Source organism: Dromiciops gliroides, chromosome 5, assembly GCF_019393635.1.
Source record: "Dromiciops gliroides isolate mDroGli1 chromosome 5, mDroGli1.pri, whole genome shotgun sequence".
In the NCBI taxonomy this organism is placed as follows: domain Eukaryota; kingdom Metazoa; phylum Chordata; class Mammalia; order Microbiotheria; family Microbiotheriidae; genus Dromiciops; species Dromiciops gliroides.
In genome coordinates this window covers 43,024,619-43,046,754 of record NC_057865.1, presented here as the reverse complement: position 1 = coordinate 43,046,754, position 22,136 = coordinate 43,024,619, and the positions used below count along the sequence as shown (strand labels likewise).

At 46.7% G+C, this 22,136-nt stretch overlaps 1 protein-coding gene across 2 annotated transcripts in view; it reads right to left on the bottom strand.

The window, feature by feature from the left end:
- Positions 1-3,810: 3,810 nt before the first annotated feature.
- ZDHHC3 (zinc finger DHHC-type palmitoyltransferase 3) overlaps positions 3,811-22,136 on the bottom strand; it is a 66,536-nt gene continuing 48,210 nt past the window's right edge. Inside the window, exons 6-7 of one of the 2 annotated variants that reach the window (XM_043966151.1) lie at positions 20,312-20,442; positions 3,811-8,151 (exon numbers count right to left, since the gene is read on the bottom strand). In XM_043966151.1, coding sequence (XP_043822086.1) covers positions 7,906-8,151; positions 20,312-20,442 — 377 coding nt within the window. In that variant the 3' untranslated portion in view covers positions 3,811-7,905. Of the gene's footprint in view, positions 8,152-15,652; positions 18,005-20,311; positions 20,443-22,136 lie in introns of those variants that run through there. The other variant, XM_043966152.1, reaches the window with a different exon arrangement.

The window sequence follows — 22,136 nt, the reverse complement described above, 5'->3', positions numbered from 1 at the left end:
GGTTAAAAAGAGGCTAACAGATGGGCCTGGCTGCCCCTGGCTGGATTGATAGTCCTCCTAACGACATGTCAGGCCTGTGCCTTGAGTCCTGGGCCCTGGGGCTGAAACCTGCTCATGAGACAGGGGTGAGGAAGTTACAAATAGTGACCAAATCTGGGTGGCGGAGGTACTCCTGTCCCCTTCAAGTTCAAAAACTTGCCTTTCACAAGAACAGTGTGTGACCATGGGCTCAGCAGTGGGGTTGGTAGAGAGGCCATGTAAATAAAATAAGGTTGGTTCTAGTATAGATGAAGAAACAGGCTGAGCGAGGTTAAGAGCATAGCCCTGGGTCACCCAGTTTGTAACTGAAATAGGATTTGGGCTTAGTTAGACCTTCTTGATTCCAAGTTCCATGCTATCCATTGGCCCTATCCTCTCTGGACCCAGGTCATTAGCCAGTCAACCAACAAATATGTATTAAGCTCTCACTATGTGCCAGACAGATAATCAGATGAATGGGTTGGACGAATTGACCTCTAAAGTCCATTCTAGCTCTAAATACACAGACACACACACATGTTTTGCAGGGCCAATGAGGGTTAAGTGACTTGCCCAGGGTCACACAGCTACTAAGTGTCAAGTATCTGAGGCCACATTTGAACTAGGGACTGTGCTTTATCCACTGCACCACCTGGCTGCCCCTAAATACATACTCTTTTTTTTTTTTTAATTTGTTTTTTTTTGTTTGTTTGTTTTTAGTGAGGCAATTGGGATTAAGTGACTTGCCCAGGGTCACACAGCTAGTAAGTGTTAAATGTCTGAGGCCAGATTTGAACTCAGGTCCTCCTGACTCCAGGGCCGGTGCTCTATCCACTGCACCACCTAGCTGCTCCCTAAATATATACTCTTAAGCCTCGTTTTTGCCAACCCAGCTTGTCTCAGGCACACTCTACCCTATTTCTGCCTCTTGGCTTTTTTCAAAGCAGCACCACACGCCAAGAAAGATCCCCGAGCCTGCCTCACCAAGCCATCTCTATCTAATTATCAGTACAATGGAAGCTTTTTGAGGGCAGGGACTCTAGCAACATTAACCTAGGTACTCAGTATAGTGCCTTGTACAGAGTAGGCATTTAAATGTTTGAGTGCTGAAGAAGTTGCATAACTGAAAAAGTCTACCCATTCCATGAAGCTTTCTGAGATTTATAGGCCAACTGGTGGTTCTTCTTCTTTTCTTAGGATAGGCACAGATAATTACACACCTTAGCTCCTCCTCCCTGCCCCCCTCCCCCGCCCCCAAATTTCTGAACTCAGCCACACTTTGGACCAGTTCTCTGATGGTGGCTCAATCCATTCTTTTCATTATTGGGGGACATTCAGCCAGCTTATAGGTTGAGGGCTTTTTCTTTCTCCTCTTTGTCCTTGCGGCTGTCCACTTCTTTCTAAGAAAAGACTAAAATTAACATAAAAACCTCTTTCGGAACAGGGACTTGAAGATCCTCTATTCTTTCTGGGAATCACTAACACCCTAGACTAAGTGGGACTTCCCACCAATAGCCTGCTTGTGGTAGAGTGAGGCAGTCCAGCTAGCCAAGGAGCAGCTGGAAGGCTTTGAATGGAGATACAACACGGGAAGAGGTCCTCAGGACAAGCCTCACTCTTGAACAACACAGACATCGAGACATACAGGCATCAACTGGCTCTAATATAAGGCAATATAAGGCCTCCAGATGAATTTTTCTATTTTGTTTAGCTTCAAGGCATTGTGTGTAGGGCAAAAGGATCTGGGAGTTGTTTGTTCTGTTCTAAAACATTTCTAGGGTTAGAGACCTCGAAACCAGCAGCCAGGAGTGTTCTCTAGAGTTGGATTTTGTGGACGATCAAGGGAGTGTTCACTCGTAATCAGCTGAACTCAGTGCGCCTGCTATAAGCAAGGCACCGTGAAACCTCTCTTTAAGTTCATTATATATTGTTAAGATCTCCAGATAGGAAGAAGTAGCTGTGGAATAACAGTTGTAGAGGTAGAAAGGGCCTTGGAGTGTGGGCACCAGTCTTGCCTTTGATATTACCTGCATGATCTTGGACACATCACTAAACCCCACTACCTTCTACCCCCAAGCCTCAAGTTTCCTTATCCATAAAATAAATCAGTTGACCTCTCCCTTCCAGCTCAAAATCTCTAATCATTTTATCCAAATCCCTCATTCTGCAGATAAGGAAACTGGCTCATTATTTTCATTAAAACCCTTTAAACACTCAAAAATGTTAATTAAGTTGAGCCCTTTGCTTTCTTTCAAGAATACCACCATGGGGGCAGCTAGGTGGCGCAGAGGATAGAGCACCAGCCCTGGAGTCAGGAGTACCTGAGTTCAAATCCAACCTCAGACACTTGACACTTACTAGCTGTGTGACCCTGGGCAAGTCACTTAACCCTCATTGCCCTGAAAACTGCCAAAATGGGTGCAATAGCCATTATTATATAAATAGATATTAATGTCTAAGTAGCAATACTAAGTACAGCCTAGCACAATAATTTAAAACAGTCTAGTAATAAATAATTTAGCAAACACATGGTTTTACACAGCATACAAAGACATATTTCAAATGGTGGCCTTCTCTAGTGTAAGGTAGGTAGGAAGATAGTTTGGAACTCAGAATGAAACAAATAAAATTAAATAAACAACAACAAAAAAGATTTTTCTCCAATTCCCAACCCATGTCACCTAATCTCTGGCAATTAAATTCATTTTTATGTAGCTTTCCCATTATTATTTTAGTTTCCTATGGTTGTTTTTTTGGGGGGTGGGGTGGGGTTCCTTTATGAGATTACTTAGCCCGGGTGATGTGGGATGGAATTTGGGATCAAATTGATCATGCATGAGTCGTCCCAAAAGAATTACAAGACTCAGTGACTCAAGTTTTATTGCAATACTGTGGGTGACCACAGGGAGAGAACCAGAATAGTGGAAAACTATCTCTCAAATAGTGAAAGAAAAGACAGTTATATTTACAGTATGGATAAATTGATTTATCAGTCTCATTATAATAATCTCTACCTTGGGGGGAGGTACAGGGGAGGGCCTGTCCTCATTATAATATTCTCCACCTCTAGGGGTGTTACAGGGGAGGGCTAATCCTAATTTGGAGTTCCTGGGGTCCTAAGCCAACCCCTGAGGTGGGTGCCTTTTTCAGTGGAGGTGTGTTTTTGGGGTTTACACATCATAAGTTGAATCTGGGGACAAATTTGGCCTTTTCTGCACATGTCTCTGTTTCCCATGGCTAGTTTCAAAATATAATCATTTTTCATTAGAATTTCTATACCCATGTCATTTCCTTTATTGTTATTTGACCTGACCCTTTATGGTCCCGTTATGGGTATTGATCACAGTGGGTACGATAACCTAGAATAAGTTATCCATTAACTGGGGTCTGACTCCCTTTTGGAGCTAATATCTGAATTAGAGCTTAGGTCTTAGGTTTTTCTATTAACCCCTTTTTGCCTCCTACATCACAGTGGGGAGGGGGGGGGCAGGAGCCATGTTTTATATATTTGTCTGTCTCCCTTATAAGGCTTAGATCCACCTGCTGTGCATACAGCAGACACAACAAATGCATGGTGAATGACTAAGGATAATTTTGTCCATAATTTGCACATCCTTCCCACCAGGAGCTATGCTCCACCATCCCTACCCTCCTTGCCCTCAGGGCTCTCTAGCTCTCCCTGGGTCTGGTTACACAAGGCTGAGCTCCAGCCCAGACAAATTCTACAGACTATGCCAGTTGAAGGTGGTGGTTTCACTCCTGCTGGTGATAAATAAGACACTGAGACGACAGTGAGAGAAATGCCATGTTTTAGTCAGTAAAAGAACTCTCCAAGACACCAAACATCACAGACATCAAGAGCACAAGAAAACGTTTGGAGGCTGGAACTGAGGAGCAGCAACTGTGGGTTCTGGATGTGCATGACACCCTTTCACCTTCCACCCCTGAAACAAAAGAACAACAACCACAACAAACCCCTAAACCCCCCCCATTCCCCCAGGCCACACAGGCCATCTCAGGTAGCACAGTCCCCACTGGGGGCCTTAGAGAGGCACACAGAAGTCAGGGAAGTGAGAGAGGCCACAGCTTCCAGAAGAGCATACAAGAGAACATGCCCCCGGGGCCAATTTGGAGGCCCAAACTGCAAGCTAAGGGGTTTCCCTTTTACACCCAAAGGCAAATACTTGAGCCCAACATTCTCTAGCAGTAGAATGCATCTCATCACTTCTCTGACTGTTGAGTACGATTTGCAAACTCCTGAAGACTGACTGAGCTTTGAGTCGCGGCCAAGGAGATGGGGATCAATTGCAACCCTATGGGCTGCTGTGTCCACAATGGCTTTGGTTCATTTCACCGTGGCCAGAGCAACACTTCTGCATCAGGCCTGAGCATGAGGGAGTCAGATGGGACAGTTCAGCAGTATCTGTGCTACAGACTGGGTGCTAGGAAGAGGACTGAGATTGCTGTTTCTGGTCTGCAGAAGAGAGGATTGAGAATCGTTCAGCTCTTGCTATGGACAGGTAAGACAGTGAACAAGACCCTAGCTGCCTTCTTAAGTGTAAGCCCCAAATCTGGACCTGGCTTTAGGTCCAAAGAAAATCTTTTCCCTTTGGTGTACACCCCTTGTTGGGCAGAGAGGTAGAACAAATAGGTTAAGGCACTTCTGATGGGTGGACTGCTCTTTTTTTTTTCTTTTCTTTTTTTGAGAGGCTGTTGCGCCGAGCGTCCTAGCCTGGCCTCCTGGATAAGTTCGGGAGCTCAGACTTTTAGGTTCTTCCTTCTACCTTAACTTCTTTACCTCAGTCCCTAAAGACCGTATGAAGAACCACAATACTTCCATAGAGATAGGCTGGCTCTTTGGTATAGAACTCCCTGTACTGTAAGTTTGAGCTGCCTCTTGGTTGAACGGAAGACAAATACCGTGGTCCCCACCCTCAGAACAGTTCCTTCTGAGGAAGTGACAGGACCTTCTGCTTTAGTACAATAACACTGGCTTCTTAACCATTAAATGACATGTAGTTCAGCAACCAGTCTTAAGTGAAAGCCTAACTGGCCTGAAGATCCATCTCAAGCTCAGCTGCTACTGAGAAAATCAAATGTCCAGCCCAGAAACCTCATAAAACCAGAAGGGGTCAAAGGAGGAAGTGGCCTTCTCCTGGAGTTTTGTGTTTTGTGCGTTTATGGTGGAAGTTGCTAATAAGCTCGACCTACTTAGTAATCATTCCCCACATTCGCTGGTCACATCAGTAAGAGCGAGCGCTGGTCATGGTTAGTGGTAACAAAGAGATTCCAACACCCACATTGCTTATCATCCTTTTGGGGATGTGTGAAGAGAACATGTCACTCTGACAAGGCTGCTGTTTTGCTATCCTCTCTCCCCATCCATGAAAAGTTCAGCTTTTTCTTAAGAACGCTCTACATGGGGGCAGCTAGGTGGCACAGTGGATAGAGCACTGGCCTTGGATTCGGGAGGACCTGAGTTCAAACCCAGCCTCAGACACTTGACACTAGCTGTGTGACCCTGGGCAAGTCACTTAACCCTCATTGCCCCACCCCCCAAATGCTCTACCTCCACATTCTAAAAAAGTCTGCTCTTGGGGCAGCTAGATGGCGCAGTGGATAGAGCACTGGCCCTGGAGTCAGGAGTACCTGAGTTCAAATCTGGTCTCAGACACTTAACACTTACTAGCTGTGTGACCCTCGGCAAGTCACTTAACCCCAATTGCCTCACCCAAAAAAAAAAAAAAAAGTTTGCTCTTGCTTTATTAAAAGTGGGTCAACCACACCTTCTTTCATAGCCCAGGATAGAGAGAGAGTAGTATAAACTGCTGGGCAGGTCTGAAGCCAGCTGAGACAAATCTGGGTGGGGTGAGTTAGTTTTCAGCTGATTTCATCTAATTGGGGACTAGAAAAACAGGACTGAAATCCAGCAGCCTTAGTCAGCAAAAGGGAAGGGTTTAAATCACAGGAGTTGGGGTAGGGGGAAGAGTTATGTTTCTGAATGACAACTGGCAAAGGGGACAATGACGTGGCCTCACACCAAGGGACCTGATAGGAACACTAAGCTAGAAAGACCCTTAACCGTTCTTCAGTTGGGAGGGTGTGACTGAATGGAAAGCCAGAGAATTTCTTCCTAACTCACAGGGAAACGGTCCCATAGAAGCCACGTCTTTACAAGTCATTCCCGTTGTTAGGACCACACTGAGTAGGAGACAGTGTGGCCAGGGATGTTAAAAATACAGTAAATGGTAATGCGTGTGTGTGAGACACCCACAAGACACATGGAAGGAAAATCCTGTGCTTTCTTTTGCATCGAAACAGCAGGTGGACACCTCTCTGATGAGGCTAAGGACACATCAAAGGCACCATCCATCAACTAGATGAGGGAAACAAGTTTCTTGTAAACAAACATTTTGTTATTGTTGTTTTTAATACACCAACCTTGCTACTTTAGCTGGGAACTTTCTTTGCAGGCAGATTTCTTTTCTTTTCTTTCTCTCTCTCTCTCTCTCAAAGGCCTGAACAGCATTCAAGGTTTCCTTTAAAATCTGCTGGTGGCCTTATTAGCATATGTGAATTGGAGAATTTTCCTTACTGTGGAGATTTTAAGCAAACTCCCCTGATAGAAGACCCAATAGCAGAAAGGTTAAACATTTAGGCCTTAGATTAGCTTTAAAAACACCCTTGCCTTTCAATGGATTTTCCTATACGTAATACACAAACACACACACTTACCCATTATTTTATAAGGTAATATAATCTCCAAATTACTCATCTTGATAAAGGCACTTGGCTATATTGGACATAAGCTTATTGTTATTATTATATTATTATTATTATTATCATTATTATTGGTGCTAGCCAAAGCCCACTGCCTAATCAATGAAAATCACCTATAGCGGGCTGGTTTCCTGTACCATGCTCCCCAAGTGAGCCACATCTCCCAGTGAACATGTGCATATATTAATTTCTTTAGTACTGTACAAGTTGAACTCATCATTAGAGTCCTCTCTTAAATTAATCCTGCCACCAGAGACAGGAAAACAAATATGCCACCTCAGTGGTACAACCCCTGACACTCCCTTGAGTGATGTATTGCACTTTGGGCCAATCAGTGGCCCGGCACTCTAGTGGAAAAGTTCCTTTCTGTAGTGGCAATGATCCCTGCGCACATGGCCTTCTTTGGGTTGACTTCTCTAAGTCTGAGCCCAAGGTAAGAGGAAGCCAGGCGGCTGTACATAAATATACAAGACAGGAAACTATCTTGACCCACCCTGCCTTCTCTGCCCCTGTAATGGGGATGTTCCCTGAAATGCTCCCACGTTTGGGGAAGTGCTTTGGTTTCCTAACTTCTAACTTCTACCAGCTCCAGACCAGCTAGTCTTAGTGCCAGCCTCCAGAAGTCAGGGCCCTGCAATCAGGCTTAGAGCCTGATTGCACAGCTCCCTCCCTCTCTGGCCTTCGCCGATATCTTGTCAGGCTCCTTCCTGGTCTTTGTGGGTGCCACTTCCAAGGTCACAGGAGCAGGCTCCCACTTTGTCCCTCAGAAGGGCAGGTTCCCCAGAAGTAAAGGGAAGAGGAGTAAGCCTCCAGGATCTACTTTGCTGGTGGCCAGAAAGGAAGCTCAGTGTCCGGCACTACAGGGAAATGCCACGCGCCAAGTGCGAGGCCATGTGCTCAGAGAACCACAGAGAAAGACCGTGTCTTTCTCTCAAGTGTAAGAAGGGGAGGGGGAATAGGCAAAAAGGGAATAGTCTTTGCAGGCAGGAAGTTGGGGGGGGATCCCTTAGGCTGAAGTCTTTTCTCCCCTGGTTTGGGCTTTCTTTCTAGAGGCATGGCTGGGGCTGCAGGCCCTTCCAGCATCAGGGTAACACTGGCTGAACCTCTTCATGGCTTTACTTCCTCAAACTCATCCGCCTCTGCCGAGCACCGTTCCGTGCACCCTTCTGTGCTTCCCAAGGCTGGTCCTGAGCCCGACGTCGATGTTCTAAGGGACAGGTCCGACTTCCTGTCCACACTCTTAAAAGGGTTAAACCAGTTCAGGGAGAAATTGCCTCCGAAAGCTGCTTTCATGCCATCCCAGCTGCCGACCCTCTCCCAAGTTGGGTCTTCATTCTTAAGCCGCTCAATGCCCTGGGGGAAAAAAAAGGAGAGAGAAAGCTGTGATACTCATAAGGAAGGGTACTAGGCAACTCTGACCCTTAAGGTCCCATTCCATGCCTTGCTCTACTGCTGAAACTTCACATTCCACAAGAGTAGCCATTGGGAGGGGGGCCCTGGGGATGTGCCACCTGCCCCTGGAGGGAACATGCAGAGGTGGCAGTGAGTGCTTACTGCCCAGAGAATCCCTCCATCAATCAACATGCATTCACTAAGCGCCCGCTATGTGCCAGGCATCTGCTCTAAGTGTCGGGGGCACAAAGACAAGACCTAAAACAGTACTGGCTCTCCAAAGAGCTTTCAGAGAATACCGAGTTCAAAGAAACCTTAATGATCATTGTCAAACCCACCCATCTGACTGAAGAAGAGGTGAATCTGGCCAAGGACACACAGCCAGACGGTGACCGGGCCGGTCTCTGCCGTCCAATGGCGTCCCTGTCACAGGGCAAGTAAGGGTGGAAGACAGAGAAGCACAGCAGGCCAAGGAAGGTCACCAGCATGCGGAGGGTGTGCACCTCTGTCCCCCCCACCCTAGCCCCCAACTCTTTCAGGCACAGGCTCATGTGAGTCCTTCCCCCTCCAAGCCCTACCCACAGTAAGGTTTGACCAACCTGCCCAGCTCACTCGAGGGTAGGGTGAGGGCGAGCCAACTGACCCCATGGGGTGAAATGGGCAGCTTGGTGATTTCAGAGGCTAGCGGTTGGATGGGTGGTGCTTAACTGGTAGAAAACACCGGAGCCAGAAGGTGGTGGCAGACCCATCCCCACCCTCAGGAGGCCTGGGGGCCTCTTAGACCCAGCTTGAGAACTTCTTGGCCAGCAGGAAACCCAGTGACTAAAGCATGTGAAAACCCCTCTCTCTTCCTCACAGGCACTGCAAACCCAGAACCATGTGAAGGCAATGGAACGCAAGGGAGAACCAGCAATGGGGAGAAAGCATCCAAGCAGGAGGGAAGTAAGCGAAACTTCACTAAAGCCCGAGTGAGGGAGATGAGACTCAGTCATGCTGCCAGCCTCTCATCTGCCCCCATCCACTCACCTGCTCCTGGGACGTTACTCACCAGCCAGACCATTTAAAAGGAGAGCATTGGGAAGAAGCTGCAAGGAGTTAAACCCTGGGAATGGGGGAGGGGATGCTGACCTTTCATTAGCCCTCTTTCCCCAGGGCTCAACCACTAACTGGATACCCTCCTGTCCTCAAACTTGTCCATCCCCCCCCCCTTTTTTTGGTGGGGCAATGAGGGTTAAGTGACTTGCCCAGGGTCACACAGCTAGTAAGTGTCAAGTGTCTGAGACTGGATTTGAACTCAGGTCCTCCTGACTCCAAGGCCAGTGCTCTATCCACTGCGCCACCTAGCTGCCCCATGTCCATCCCTTTTTGCTGCTAATCAGAAAGCCAAGAAACATGGGGGAAGAGAAGGCAATAACCATTTGGATGGTGCTCACTGTGTACTGGGCAAAGTGCCAAGTGCTTTACATGTATCATCTCATGTGATCATCATCATACCTCCAGGAGGTATTGGAAGGGAGGGAAGGAGGAAGGAAAGAAAGGAAGGGAACGAACTAGTGTTTATTAAGCACCGATCGGCAAATATTTTCCCATTTGATCCTTACCCCCTGGGAGGCTGGTGCAGTTATTAGCCCCATTCTACAGCTGAGGAGACTGAAGCAGAGAGGGGTTGAATGACTAGCCCAGGGTCACACAACTAGTAAGTGGCAGAGGCCGGATTTGAACTGAGGTCTTTCTGAATCTAGATCAACGGTGAGATGACCAGAATCTGGATTTTTCTAGCTGGAAGCAACCCCATAGATCATCCTAGCCAAACTTCTCATTTTACAGATAAGGAAGCTGAGATAGAGTGGAGAAAGGACTTGCCCAAGATTACATGGAAAGATGGTAATGAATGAAGTTTAGAATCAAAGACTTCCTCTTCCCCTTCCCAAGGCTATTACAGTGCTATTCAGTGGTCTTCACCTTGCTGATTTCTGTGCTACCAGGAGGCTCTCTGAGCCCTATTTCTGAAATGGGGGTTTCTTAGCTTATGCTGAGCCCCCGTCTTGGGGATGTGATAGCATAGGCCTAATCCTTTTGTGACTTTGTGCAAGTCACCTGCTTTTTCCCCTGGGAGGCAATGGCCAAGAACTCAAGGGATTTACTTAGAGAAATACTGATGTTTTTCTTTTATGAGATCATTTGCAAGCTGCTAATCTGCTTTAACTTGGAATTTCCATTGGTCTCAGGGTCTGAAAAGCCCCTATCTGGGATATTGCAGCTCACCCATTGTGGAGTTCAGGTTAAAAGCTCAGGAGAAATTCTATCTTCCATTCATTCCCAACATCATTAAGTCTAAGAGCTTCGTCCAACCCCTTCATTTTACAGATGGGAAAAATAAGGTCTAGTGAAGGAGGTACGACTTGGAATCAGGAAGGCTTGATTCTGAATCCTACCTCAGACACTTGTTAGCTGTGTGACTCTGGGCAAGGCACTTCACCTGTTTGCCTCAAGTTTCTCCCAGGGTTGTTGCGTGGAGCAATGAGATCTCACAGGTCCACTGCTTTGCAAGTATTAAAACACAACGTAAATGCCAGCCATTAGCTCTACAGGATTTGAGGCAGGGCCTCTTAGTTTTGGGCCGGCCTATATCTGATTGCACCATACAACCTGTGGAGGAGTGGGCTGACTTGTGATTTCTCTGGATGGGAACTCCCAGTGAGGAAACTTAGCCCTTACCAATCTAAGTAGGCTTCTGATCATCAGTTTAGGAATCTAGAGTTGGGTGGGGCACTGAGAAATTAAATGACTTAGCCAGGGTCACAAAGCCAGTATTTGTTAGAGAAAGGATTACAAGGTTCATGGACCTCGAAGTGGAAGAGACCCAAGAGTCCATCTGGTCAATCGCTCTCATTTTACCATTAAGGAAACTGATTGATGCAGAAGTGATGTGACTTGCCCAAGGTCACAAATTAGTGTCTGAGGTGGGATTTGAACCTACGTGCTTTTACTCAAGTCCTCTCTGGAACTCAAGTTTCCTCAACTCTAAAATGAGAGGGTTGGACTAGCTGGTCCCTCCAGTCCCTTCCACCTTAAAGTCTGCAATCTGTTGAGGTGACCAGCAGAAGGAAGTCCCATTGTGCTTTGTCACAGTCTCCTCTGCACTCTGCTGCTCCCCTACCCCTCTCCCAACCGGTAACTTCAAGTGCATTCTGGCCTCTTTCCTCTATACTAGACTGCCTTCTTGAACCCCAGTCTTCCTTACTTTGAGGCCAGCTCTCTACCCATTAGGTCATATTTGGGCAGGGCAATGAGGGTTAAGTGACTTGCCCAGGGTCATACAGCTAGTAAGTGTCAAGTGTCCAAGGTCAGATTTGAACTCAGGTCCTCCTGAATCCAGGGCTGGTGCTTTATCCACTGTACCACCCAGCTGCCCCCTCTTTTTAACTTTCTGAAGTAGTCTCACACCCACCTGCTCTTTTATCCTCACAAAAACCTTATAAAACAGATCAGGCAGATATCATCCTTCCTATCTGACAGATGAGGAAACTGAGGCTGACTTTCAGTCCATCCTCAGCTATCCAATCCATCTTCCAAATGGGCAGGTCTGACCCATCAGCTCCAGTGACTCCCTTACACTTTATCTCCTCTCTCCTCCACATCCTCGGCCCTCCGGGGACACCGGCCTCCTGACTTTCTCAGACCCCACACGACATCTCCCACCTCAGGGCATTTTCCCTAGCTGTGCCCCCCTGCCTGGAATGCCCTTCCCCCCATGTCCACCCCTTAGATTCCCCAGCTAAAGTGCCACCTTCCACCAGAAGCCTTCCCTGGTCAAATTTCTTCTCAGTGGCTTCCCTGAGACCACCTCCTAGTGACCCTTTCTAGACACGGCATTTCAGACAATGAGCTCCCAGATAGAAGGGGCTGTTTTCTCGTTTTTGAGGGGTTGGGGGACCTCTTTCGGTACCCACAGCACTGACAGTGCTAGGCACACATCAGGCATTTAACTGTTCACTCACTGACTGGCTTTGTGAGGTCAAGGAGGTGACAAGAGCTAGGGATCCTCAGCAACAAAGGTGATGAAGTTGCTTGTCACTTTGTATTAGAAAATGAAGCCCCCCATTTTAGTGAGATGAAGGTAGCTCCAAGAGTGGAGTCCAGGGAGCGAAAAGTTGGTTATCCAGCGAGAAAGGGAAATAGCAACTCTCTCTCCTGGGGGTGGGGGGGGGTGCAGATGCAGAATGCACTTCAAGTTACTGGTTGGGAGAGGGTAGGGGAGCAGCAGAGCCCGGAGGAGACCATGACAAAGCACAATGGGACTTCCTTCTGCTAGTCGCCTCCTTAAAGTGGAAGGGACTAGAGAGACCGGCTAGTTCCACTCTCTCATTTTAGAGTTGAGGAAACTGAGTTCCAGAGAGGTCAGGTGACTCATCTGGGATTTGAACTCATGTCCTCTGACTCCCTTCTCACCCCAACGAGCTACTCGACGAGGCTGAGGAGGATAAAGCATAGTCGTGAGCCAGAAGTCTGAATGAAGAGAGAAAACAATTCAAGTTGTCCAATGCCAAGAGGGTTTCCCCAGGCCCAGGCCCGGGCAGGGAGGGTGGACTGAGTCATCTGTTGAGATCCCATGTTTGATGTAGCACTATCCCACAGCATCAAAGTTAGAAAGAGAAATGCCTTAAATGCAGTTCCCAGAAGGTGTGGGGTGAGCCACTGACTTGTGTGAACAGAAGGCCCGGGGAAATAAGCTGTAAAAGTAGACCAGTTTCTGTCTGTGACCACACACAAAATAAAGCTGATCCAAGAGGACAAGGCCTGGGAGCCCCCAGCCCTGGTTCTTTTCCCAGACTCTCCCAAGTCAGGAAGGAATATCACTCTATCGATGGGCAGCCAGGTCCCCTTGCTGAATTAAGTCTAGCTCTTTCCTTCTGTTTGCTTGCTTCACCGTGCCCTCATCAGGGCCCCAGAAAGCCCTTTCTTTTTCTGGGTGTATGCCTCAATGACCGCATGTTCCCACAAACCCAGAAGGCTGGGGCCCAACTGAGCACCGAGGTGACACGAGTTCCTTGTGGGGGTGGGGGAAAGAAAGGTTTCTGTTAGGCTGAATCACTGGGAGAAGGGCAAAAGCCAATAAATAGCTTGCTCCCACTTCATGGGGAATTCTTTATTTTCTACAAGGTATTCTCATATATATTCTCTGGGGGTGTTAAATATATTGAAAAACAAAACAAAAAAAGAGCAGTCATACATACAAAGGAAAAAAATACAAATTCATCTATATCATTGATACATATAGGATGATACAATACCATCAACTCCAGGTTACCCATTATCCATTTGGAGGATTACTTTAGCCCCAGATTTCTCCCCTGCTTCTACTGCCCGCCCTCTGGCTAGTAAGTAACTTTGCCCAAATACATTAGGGAAAAAAAGGAGATGAATTAGTCAGTTTGGCTACATCAAAACTACTTTTCTTTTGTAAAACAGATTGGATGGTGGGGGAAGGGAGGGCTGGGGAGAAGAGGGAGGAGATAAAATAGCCATAGACTTTGCCTTGCACCAGGTAGAAAGAAGTACTGATTGATGGGATTGAAGGGGGATCTTGGCAATCTTTGTGGATATCAATGATCCTTGCTTTCCCTTTCCCAAAGGTTTAGAAGACCCAAAGTTGGCTGGTAGGTACAAGATATCTCAGGGTCTCAGAAGGGAGGTACTGTATGAAAACAAGATGTCAGTCAATTCAACACAAAGGCTTACGACGTGCAAGGCACTGTGCAAGGCTCTGGGGGTACAGAGATGAAAAAAGGACATAGTCCTTGCCCTCAAGGGGTTTACAATCTAATGGGGGGGGAGGAGGAAGAATAGAGCACAAGGCGCCTTCCTCACAACAACCCTGTGAGGTAGGTAGTGCAAGCTTTATTTTCCCCATTTTGCAACGAGGAAACTGAGGCTCAGAGACGGTGACTTGCCCAAGGTCACACAGATAGTGAGTGGCACAGCAGGGACTTGAACCCAGGTCCTCTGACTCAAAGTTCAACATGTTTCCCCCTATATCATGCTGCCTCTATTAAGACCAAACAGACAGGCATATATGTTTCTGTACACAAACTAATTGTATAACAACAAAAAAAAAAATCAATAAACAGAGATGCACTGATTTGCATATGCACACATTCATTTTGCTTGTACTTAATATGAGCAGAAATCATAGAAATGTTGAGCTGGATACAGAGCTCTCAGCATCCAACCCCCACGTTTTACAGATGAAGCTGAGAGCGAGAGGCAAAAGGATTTGGCCAAGCTGGTGGCAGAGCCAGTTCTAGGACCCAGCTCTCAACTCCTGGACCAGCGGTTGTGCTGCACAAGTCAGCATCCCGCGTGGGAGATGGGCCCTGGGATCCTTCTCACAGTGTGTAAGATACAGAGGAGGGAAGACAGAGGAACTGCAGGGAGTATTCCTTTGTCTTCCAATAGCACCTTTGCTCAAGGTGCATCCGAGGATGCCTCCGTCCACCTTTATCACAGGCTTTTAGAGCTGGCAGGGACCCGAGTGAGAGGTCATCTAGGCCAGGGCTTCTTAAACTTTTTTCATTCACGATCCCCGGTATACGGGCATATAAAGTAGGTATACATAACCTTTTACTGTGGCCAAATGTGTCACCACCCCCATACAGGGTTACATCCCACAGTTTAAGAAGCTGGGATCTAGGCCATCCAATGAACCCTCCTCAGACAGAGGAAGAAACCAGGCCCTTGGGCTAAGGGCAGACAAGACAATCAGTGAGCTGGAAAGTCAAGATCTGCATTCAGGTCTTCTGATTTCTCATCCATGACTCACTCCATGCCACCCAACTGAGCCCAAATTCAATAATGCTACACTAAGGAAGACTTTAAGCTGACTACGATTTATAACCCAACAATGTGCTTCTTTTGGCAAATGTTATCACAGACACGAGAAATTATTGATCACAGAGAAAGCTTCCTATGCTTTTAGGCACAGAAAATTCAGTACAATTGTACATGTGAAAACATTTACTGCTCTCCTCAGCTACTCAGGTAAAATCTGAAAGGGACTAAAGCAACATAATCTAGTTCAAAGAAACAGAAATCTCTTTAGAAATGGTGAAAGCAGCTTCTATTTCAAAGGCATTCCAACACTGAGCTAGGTTTTCCTTTTGTCTTACTTTCCCATCCAAAAGAGAATTGGACAGGAAAAGGGTGGGAGGACAGAGGTTGTTCTTTAAAGGCAGCTAACATGAGAACTACCAAAAAGCCAAAGTTGGCAGTGAGCCACTTTAAGAGTCCCATGCCATTTTTTTCTGTGTGTATGTATACACACACAAGCATATATATATATATATATATATATATATATATATATATATATATATATATATATATATATATGTATATATATGTATATATATGTATATATATGTATATATATGTATATATATGTATATATATAAATATATATTTATGCATATATATTTAAACTAGGAGATCAGTATTATTTGAGAGTTAAACCACCTAATGTACAAAAGAAGAGAAATTGCTAAGAGGTCCTGAAAAATAGTCCCATTCTTCCCTGGGCACCTTAAAAGTATTATCTGTTGCATAAATAGAGAAAGTGATGCAGGGAAAGGTAACTGACTTGGGCAAGGTCATTGAGTTGGCCAAAGAGGAAGGAAACGATTTGTTCCGATCTGAAAGGTCACAACCAAGGAGCTAAGATCCCTACAAAGTGTTACTAACCAGATAAAGGCAAAGTTTTGTTTGCAGTGGCCTTTTCTCGTTCTAACTTGCTTCTAACCAAGGGGTCACATGCAAATGATATTCCCCCTTTGCCCCAAGAACCCAGCTACTACTGTAACTGAAGTGTAAAATCATATCATCTTGACTTTATTCCTATAGTAACGGAGGCTAGAAGACTGACATTCACACAGTGAATTTAGTCCAGAGAAACCAAAGGAACATAGGTTTTGGTCCTCAAGAAGTGCACTCACCCACTGGGCAGAGTCAATTAGAACCTCTTTTTCCCCCAGAGGAGTGTTAGAATATTGGTTAAAAAGGAACTATGGGAAAAACAAAAAGTCACATCAATTGCTGAGAGAATTTGCTTATTTTCTCCTTCTATAGCAACAGGTCACAGAGCTAAATCAGAAAACAAGTTTTGGAACATTTTATTGCATGTGTTTTCCATATGGAAGCATTGACAGAATCAAAAAAGATGTGGCACGTTCACATTACTTTCTGAAAAGTGGCACAGATTATCGACTTTCTCCACACCCAGATTTGGACTGATGTTGAATACATCTCATTCATACTCTCAAAATGAAAGCTAAAAAAAAAAAAGGATTTTTAAAAAAATCAACTGACAAGAATCCAGACGTCTGGCATTCAAAATGTCCTCCCACCTCCCCGCCCACCCCAATACATTCATGGGTTCCTGCTCCAACACAAAACCCCAATCATCTTAAGTCACAAGGTTGATGTCACCTTTTTGTTGTGTGTAGGACACATGTGCCCTTCTTTCTCCTGGCTTTGCCAAACCACAGGCCAGAGTGACACCCATTCTCCCCACATCTATGATAATAGTGCTCCCTAACACTGAAAACCTCACTGCTTCCAACTTACGTGTGTATGTGTTTATTACTGCGTGTTAGTATCAGAGGATGACTTTGCTTTGATGGGTTTGTAAATGCTAATCCCTGAAAATGAATCCTTCCCGGGAGGGTGTGTCTTTGCCAGCCTGCTGCAGGGGCCAGTGTTTTGAGGCCACGTCTTTGCCCCTTCCACATCCGCCATCACTAACATTTTAACTGGCATCTCACCAAGGAAACAACGGCTTGGGCTGCTCTCCTAAAGTTGCATCTCTCATTCTTCTTTGAATATAAGGCATTTTGCACTGAGGAAAACCCGTCTATCCAAGTCACTCTGTTGACAAGCAGAGGGCACCATTTCTTGACTTTACTCCCATTTATCTGTATCTCCCTCCCCATTCTCCCTCCCCCCAACAAGGTGGCTAGATAGAACTGATTTTCCTTTATCAGGAGCAAATAACAGAGGCCCCGGGGCCTTGTTTTAAAGCTAATCCCACTGTTTTATGAAGCCAGTGGCCCTTGTGAGCAGCTCCATTCCCTGATCCTCAACTTTCCCAGCTCAGTGATCCAGTGTCCGTCTTCAGGCAAGGTCCCAGGAAACCTGCCGCTAGCCCCAGGGCAGTCCTCCTCCCCACGCTGGTCCCCAGAGGTGCTGGGAGGCAGGTGGTGCTCTGCTCTCACTGTCCAGTCCCACCAAAGTCACAACTCGCACAAGCACCGGGAAACAGCACCCCTTCCACGTTAGTTATGCCAAACAGAAAGCAGAGAAGAAACCAAAGGCCAGGAAAGTTAATTTAAAAAGGTTTGGAAAAAAAAAAGAAGAGGAGGGGGAGGGGGAGGGGGAGGAGGAGCAGCTCCAACCACCAAAAACGCCCGGCCAGCCTGAGACAATGAAGCTTGTCGGCAGAAGGGGGCTTTTTTTTCTCTGCAATGCTCGCCATTTTACTTGATGTTAAAAAAAAAAAGTTTTTGTTTTGCTTTTTCGGTTTAAACATTCATGTAAAATTTATTGAACGGTAGTGCTGTGACGTGGTTTGTGTTTAGTGGATCTGCTGGTCAAGGATGCTTCAGACCACATACTGGTACGGGTCTGCTTTCCCCTGGTCGGGCGTGGCCAAAGGGCTGAGCCATGCCACAGAGAGCGGGTGGCCAAACACCGCTTTCATGTTCATCCATTTTGTCTTTTTAGCCCATCTTCTCTCTTCCTTTTTCAATTGTTCTATTCCCTGAAAACAAGAACAGTCACACTTTCAGTCAAGCACTTTCATCACCGCTGGTTTGTTTGGGGGAGGGAAACATCCACTGCCTTATGGCAAATGGAATAAAAGCTTGTGCGGGTGTTTTTTTTTTTTTAAGTAATCTAGAAAATATTTTTCTTTTTCTTCTTTTAAATTGGAAAAAATATAAAGGAAAAATATGGTCATGTAATACCAAACTTTCTTTTTTTTTGAGGGGGTGGAGGAAGCACACGATTGTATGCATTCTTTTTTTAAAAAAAGAGGGGGAAAAACCCAACAAAAGTAGCAGACGCTTAACAATCACCACCAATTTCTCATTATCCAGAACTCGAGTTGTCTCTGTGTCAGGAACCTTGGCTCCTTCTAAGTTGGGCCTGCTGTAAGAGCTCGCAGGGACCTGACATCACGACAAATATAATGATAATTAATTTGGGACCAATTTCACAGGAGATTTGTTTGAAGAAACCATGACCAGTTTGCAGACAAAAAAAAAGGTCAGCTGGTATTTCTAGTGTGGTTAGCTTCCCCAGGAGTGCTCACAGAGAGTGAAAATGTGGGTGACGTGAGGAGCCAAGAGGTACACAAATAACTGGGAAAGGTTAAGAGAACTTCAAATGAGGGCAGAGGGAAGTCGTCGACAGGAAAGGGAAGACACTAGATTAGTAAATGTTAAAAGCAGTAGCACAGACCCTCTCAAGCAGTCGGCCCAATCACCCCCGTCACAGTGGAACAACTTTAGGGCTGAGAGCTTCCGTCAGAAGTCTGGAGGAGAAGGCCATCCCCTTTCTTACAACTTAAGATAAACCACATAGTTACCTGAGGCCCATTACCATGGCCACCTAGTACCAGGGAATGTCTTGAGAGTCCCCAGGAGGAAAGGAGGCCCTGGGAGGGTGCCCAGCCCCTGCTCTCTGTCAAGTGCTGCTTCTAGGAAGGAAGGGGAGCCAGCAGGCCCCACATTACTGTAGAGAGTAGCTAACTGGGCCCTTCTTCACCTTCTAGAAGTCACGATGGCTAGCAACAACACCAGGGGCAGGGAAGGGGCTCCTGGCTCCAACAGCTGGCAGCTCTGAGGGACCCTGGCTGGGCTGCCTTTTGTTCAAACACGACTTTCTTCTCTCGGAAGGCACTGCCACCAACGGGTCAGTGGGACTTTTGTTAAAGCTGGACAGGAAAGACCTTCTTTCTCAGAATGATCAGAGCTTCCTGTCACATGGAAGCCTCAGCTAACCATGCAGACTTTATAGGGAATGGTAACACCAGCAGGGGTTAGGAAGAGAGACTGGCCCAAAAAGAAAAATACTGTTTCTCCATACCCTCCTTCCTAGAATGCTGTGGGGGTGACTAACCTGAACAATCACGTCAAAGATAATGTTATAAATAGGATTGCAAACTCGCTGAAGGCAGGAATAGTGCCTCAAATCTTTGTAGCCTCCTCTCCCTCTCATCACAGAACCTATAATGGTGATCTGATCAAGAGCTGTAACTCTGCACCCATGCTGAGTGTACATATGTACACACGCACGCACACGCGCGCACACACCCCCCGAACGTGTGTGATATACACAGGGTGTTCCCAAAGTCTCAGTGCAGTTGAAAGCTACTAAAGCTGAAAACTGATCAGCAACTTGACCTTGGACTTCTGGGCACACGCACACGGTACCTAACATGGCTGCTGCTACGCCCGCTGAAGCATTTAGGACAGACGGCACTCTTCCTTGCTGCTCAAACGAATCCAGAACTCATTCTGTCTCCGCCGGAGGGCAGGCAGTGGCAAGGACTGCAATGACTCTAACTGAAAAGGAGGTGGCCAAGCAGTGGCTGGGGCAGGGCTGCTCCCCCAGTCTTCTAAGACCACCCTGAGGGCCTGCCTCCTGGGACAGGATGGGAAAGGAAGGAATCCGAGAGTGGGCCTTCTGCTCCTTGTCAGCTTCATGGAAGAAGGCGACATTTCCCCCATTTCCCCCGACCTGTGCTCTAAGATCTGGAGCTGACTGTGAAATCAGAATGCTGCCCACCCCTACAGAGGTACAAGAGGAACACCTTCCTTTTATAAAAAGAACAGGCCAATTACAGTTCAAATGGCTGACCTCCATGTCAGAGAGGGGGACCGCCTGGCAGAGCGCCCTTTGGATGTGAAGCCACACAATGTACATACAAAACCCAGGCCTCTCACCAGCCTTTCTTTACACCAGGGCCCTTGGAGCATACCTGAGTCACCATGCCGCTTATTCCTGGTCTGCCCTCCAAGGGCTTGGCTACCCCAGGTCAGGGAGGGGCAGGGGGGGTACTTACCGTTTCATCAGTGCAGATGGAGTGTACCTGGGTCCCAAACATTACTGATGTGAAGATGAGAAAAAGGAGGGCTTCGAAACATAGCAGGATGAGGAGGATCACTGTGGTGGGCGGGGCAAACGAACTGCATTCTGCAAAACAGATGTGGAAAAGGACTTAAATACTGCTCTGTGATAGTCCCGCAGGCCGCCCACGCCCCCCACCCCCCACGCCTTCGGGTGCAGAGACAGAGCTCTTCATTCTCTTGCAAGGCCAGGACGATGACCCCGTTCAGCCGAGCACTTTCCCAGCCGTCACAGAAGCCCCGTCTCCTCCAACTGCAAAGAGCAAAGCTCCCTTTGGGAGGAGGACAACAAGAAACAGACAGTGCCATGATGCTGAAATTGCCTCTCGGGAAGATTACAGAGAGGGTGAGGGAGAGAGGATTCCCACAAAAATACGCTCTCTGGCTTTCATTTCCACATCCACCGCTCCTGCTGAAGTCAGTACTCAGGGAGGGGCTGTCCAGTACGGCGGGATGAGCAGCAGGAACCTGCTGTGTGACCTTGGGCTAGTCTGGTCCCCTCCTCTTGGCTCCCATTTCCTCACCAGTGACACGAGTACTTACATGAATGCAACCCTCCTCTTTTGCATTAAACTTTACAAAAGCCCCGAGTTTTTCTTTACATGTAATTGGGGGGAAATACCATTAAAACAAAAATAAAAACCCCTTGAGTTTCTGCAAGTTTCCTCTCAACAAGCCTGAGGGGTAAGCAGTGTGTGGAGGAGTCTCCCCATCCCGAATCTGATCTTTTTTTAGCCAACTTTGTATACTTCCTTGTCTACCCCATTCACTGGCAAGTAACTAAATACGAACTCCTTTGGGAGACCTCCTGTACTGCTAGGTTTATTGTCACTTAACTCCTGTATTATTCTTTAATTTTTCACATACACATGCCTTGTCTTCCCAACAAGCTTGGGCCATGATTTCCAAATCATGCCACCTGCAGAGCAGCTGCTCCCATGAGCCTCCCGCCCCGAGGGGCAGCTTCCTTCTCATCTTGAATAAGGCCTCCAAGAACCAGGTTAGCGAGGATGCAAAAGCACTGGCCTTGTGGGAAATCACTATGCATCTAGTTATTGTGGTGTGAAGGTTTCTGGGCCCCAGTCATTCTAAACAGAAGAAAAAGTCCTCAAAGCATTATTAAATACCATTTACCCTCCCAACTCTATATATGTTTCTGATCTTCCCTCCTCTAACTTAAAACGAAGGGTCACATACTTGAAGGGTCTGGCAGATTGTTAAAAAGCACATTCACTGACTTGCTTCCTGTTTCACCTGGTTCTTGCAGTAACAATAATAGTTCTGCGTAGTGATCACCAGATGATATCATTAACTTGTTGGAGTCTCAGCTTCCCCACGTGTGAAGTGGTGCCAAGAGCGGCAGTCACCACTTCCCAGGACTGCTGGGAGGCTCAAAGGAGGCGGTCTACATGAAGTGCTTTGTGAGCCCTGACTCCCTTATAACATGAGCTTTTATGATTACTATTGGCTACTATTTCTACGGAAATGTTACAGGGGGAATGACGTTCACTGAGTCGGGACCTCAGGAGTCTTCTAGTCCAATGTTTCTGAACAGAAAACCTTAAAAAGAATCTCTCTTTCGCGTGAGACTAAAAGAACTTAGGAAAACAAAGCTCTGTGAATTAGCCATGACAACTCTTTATTCTGGTTGGTCATAACTGGCATGGGGTAAAGAGGCTTTGCTGCAGAAAACAGACACGCAGGGAGCCGAGTTATCTTCCTGTGGCTACAGAGTGTCCTCCCACAGTCCTCCATCCGCTC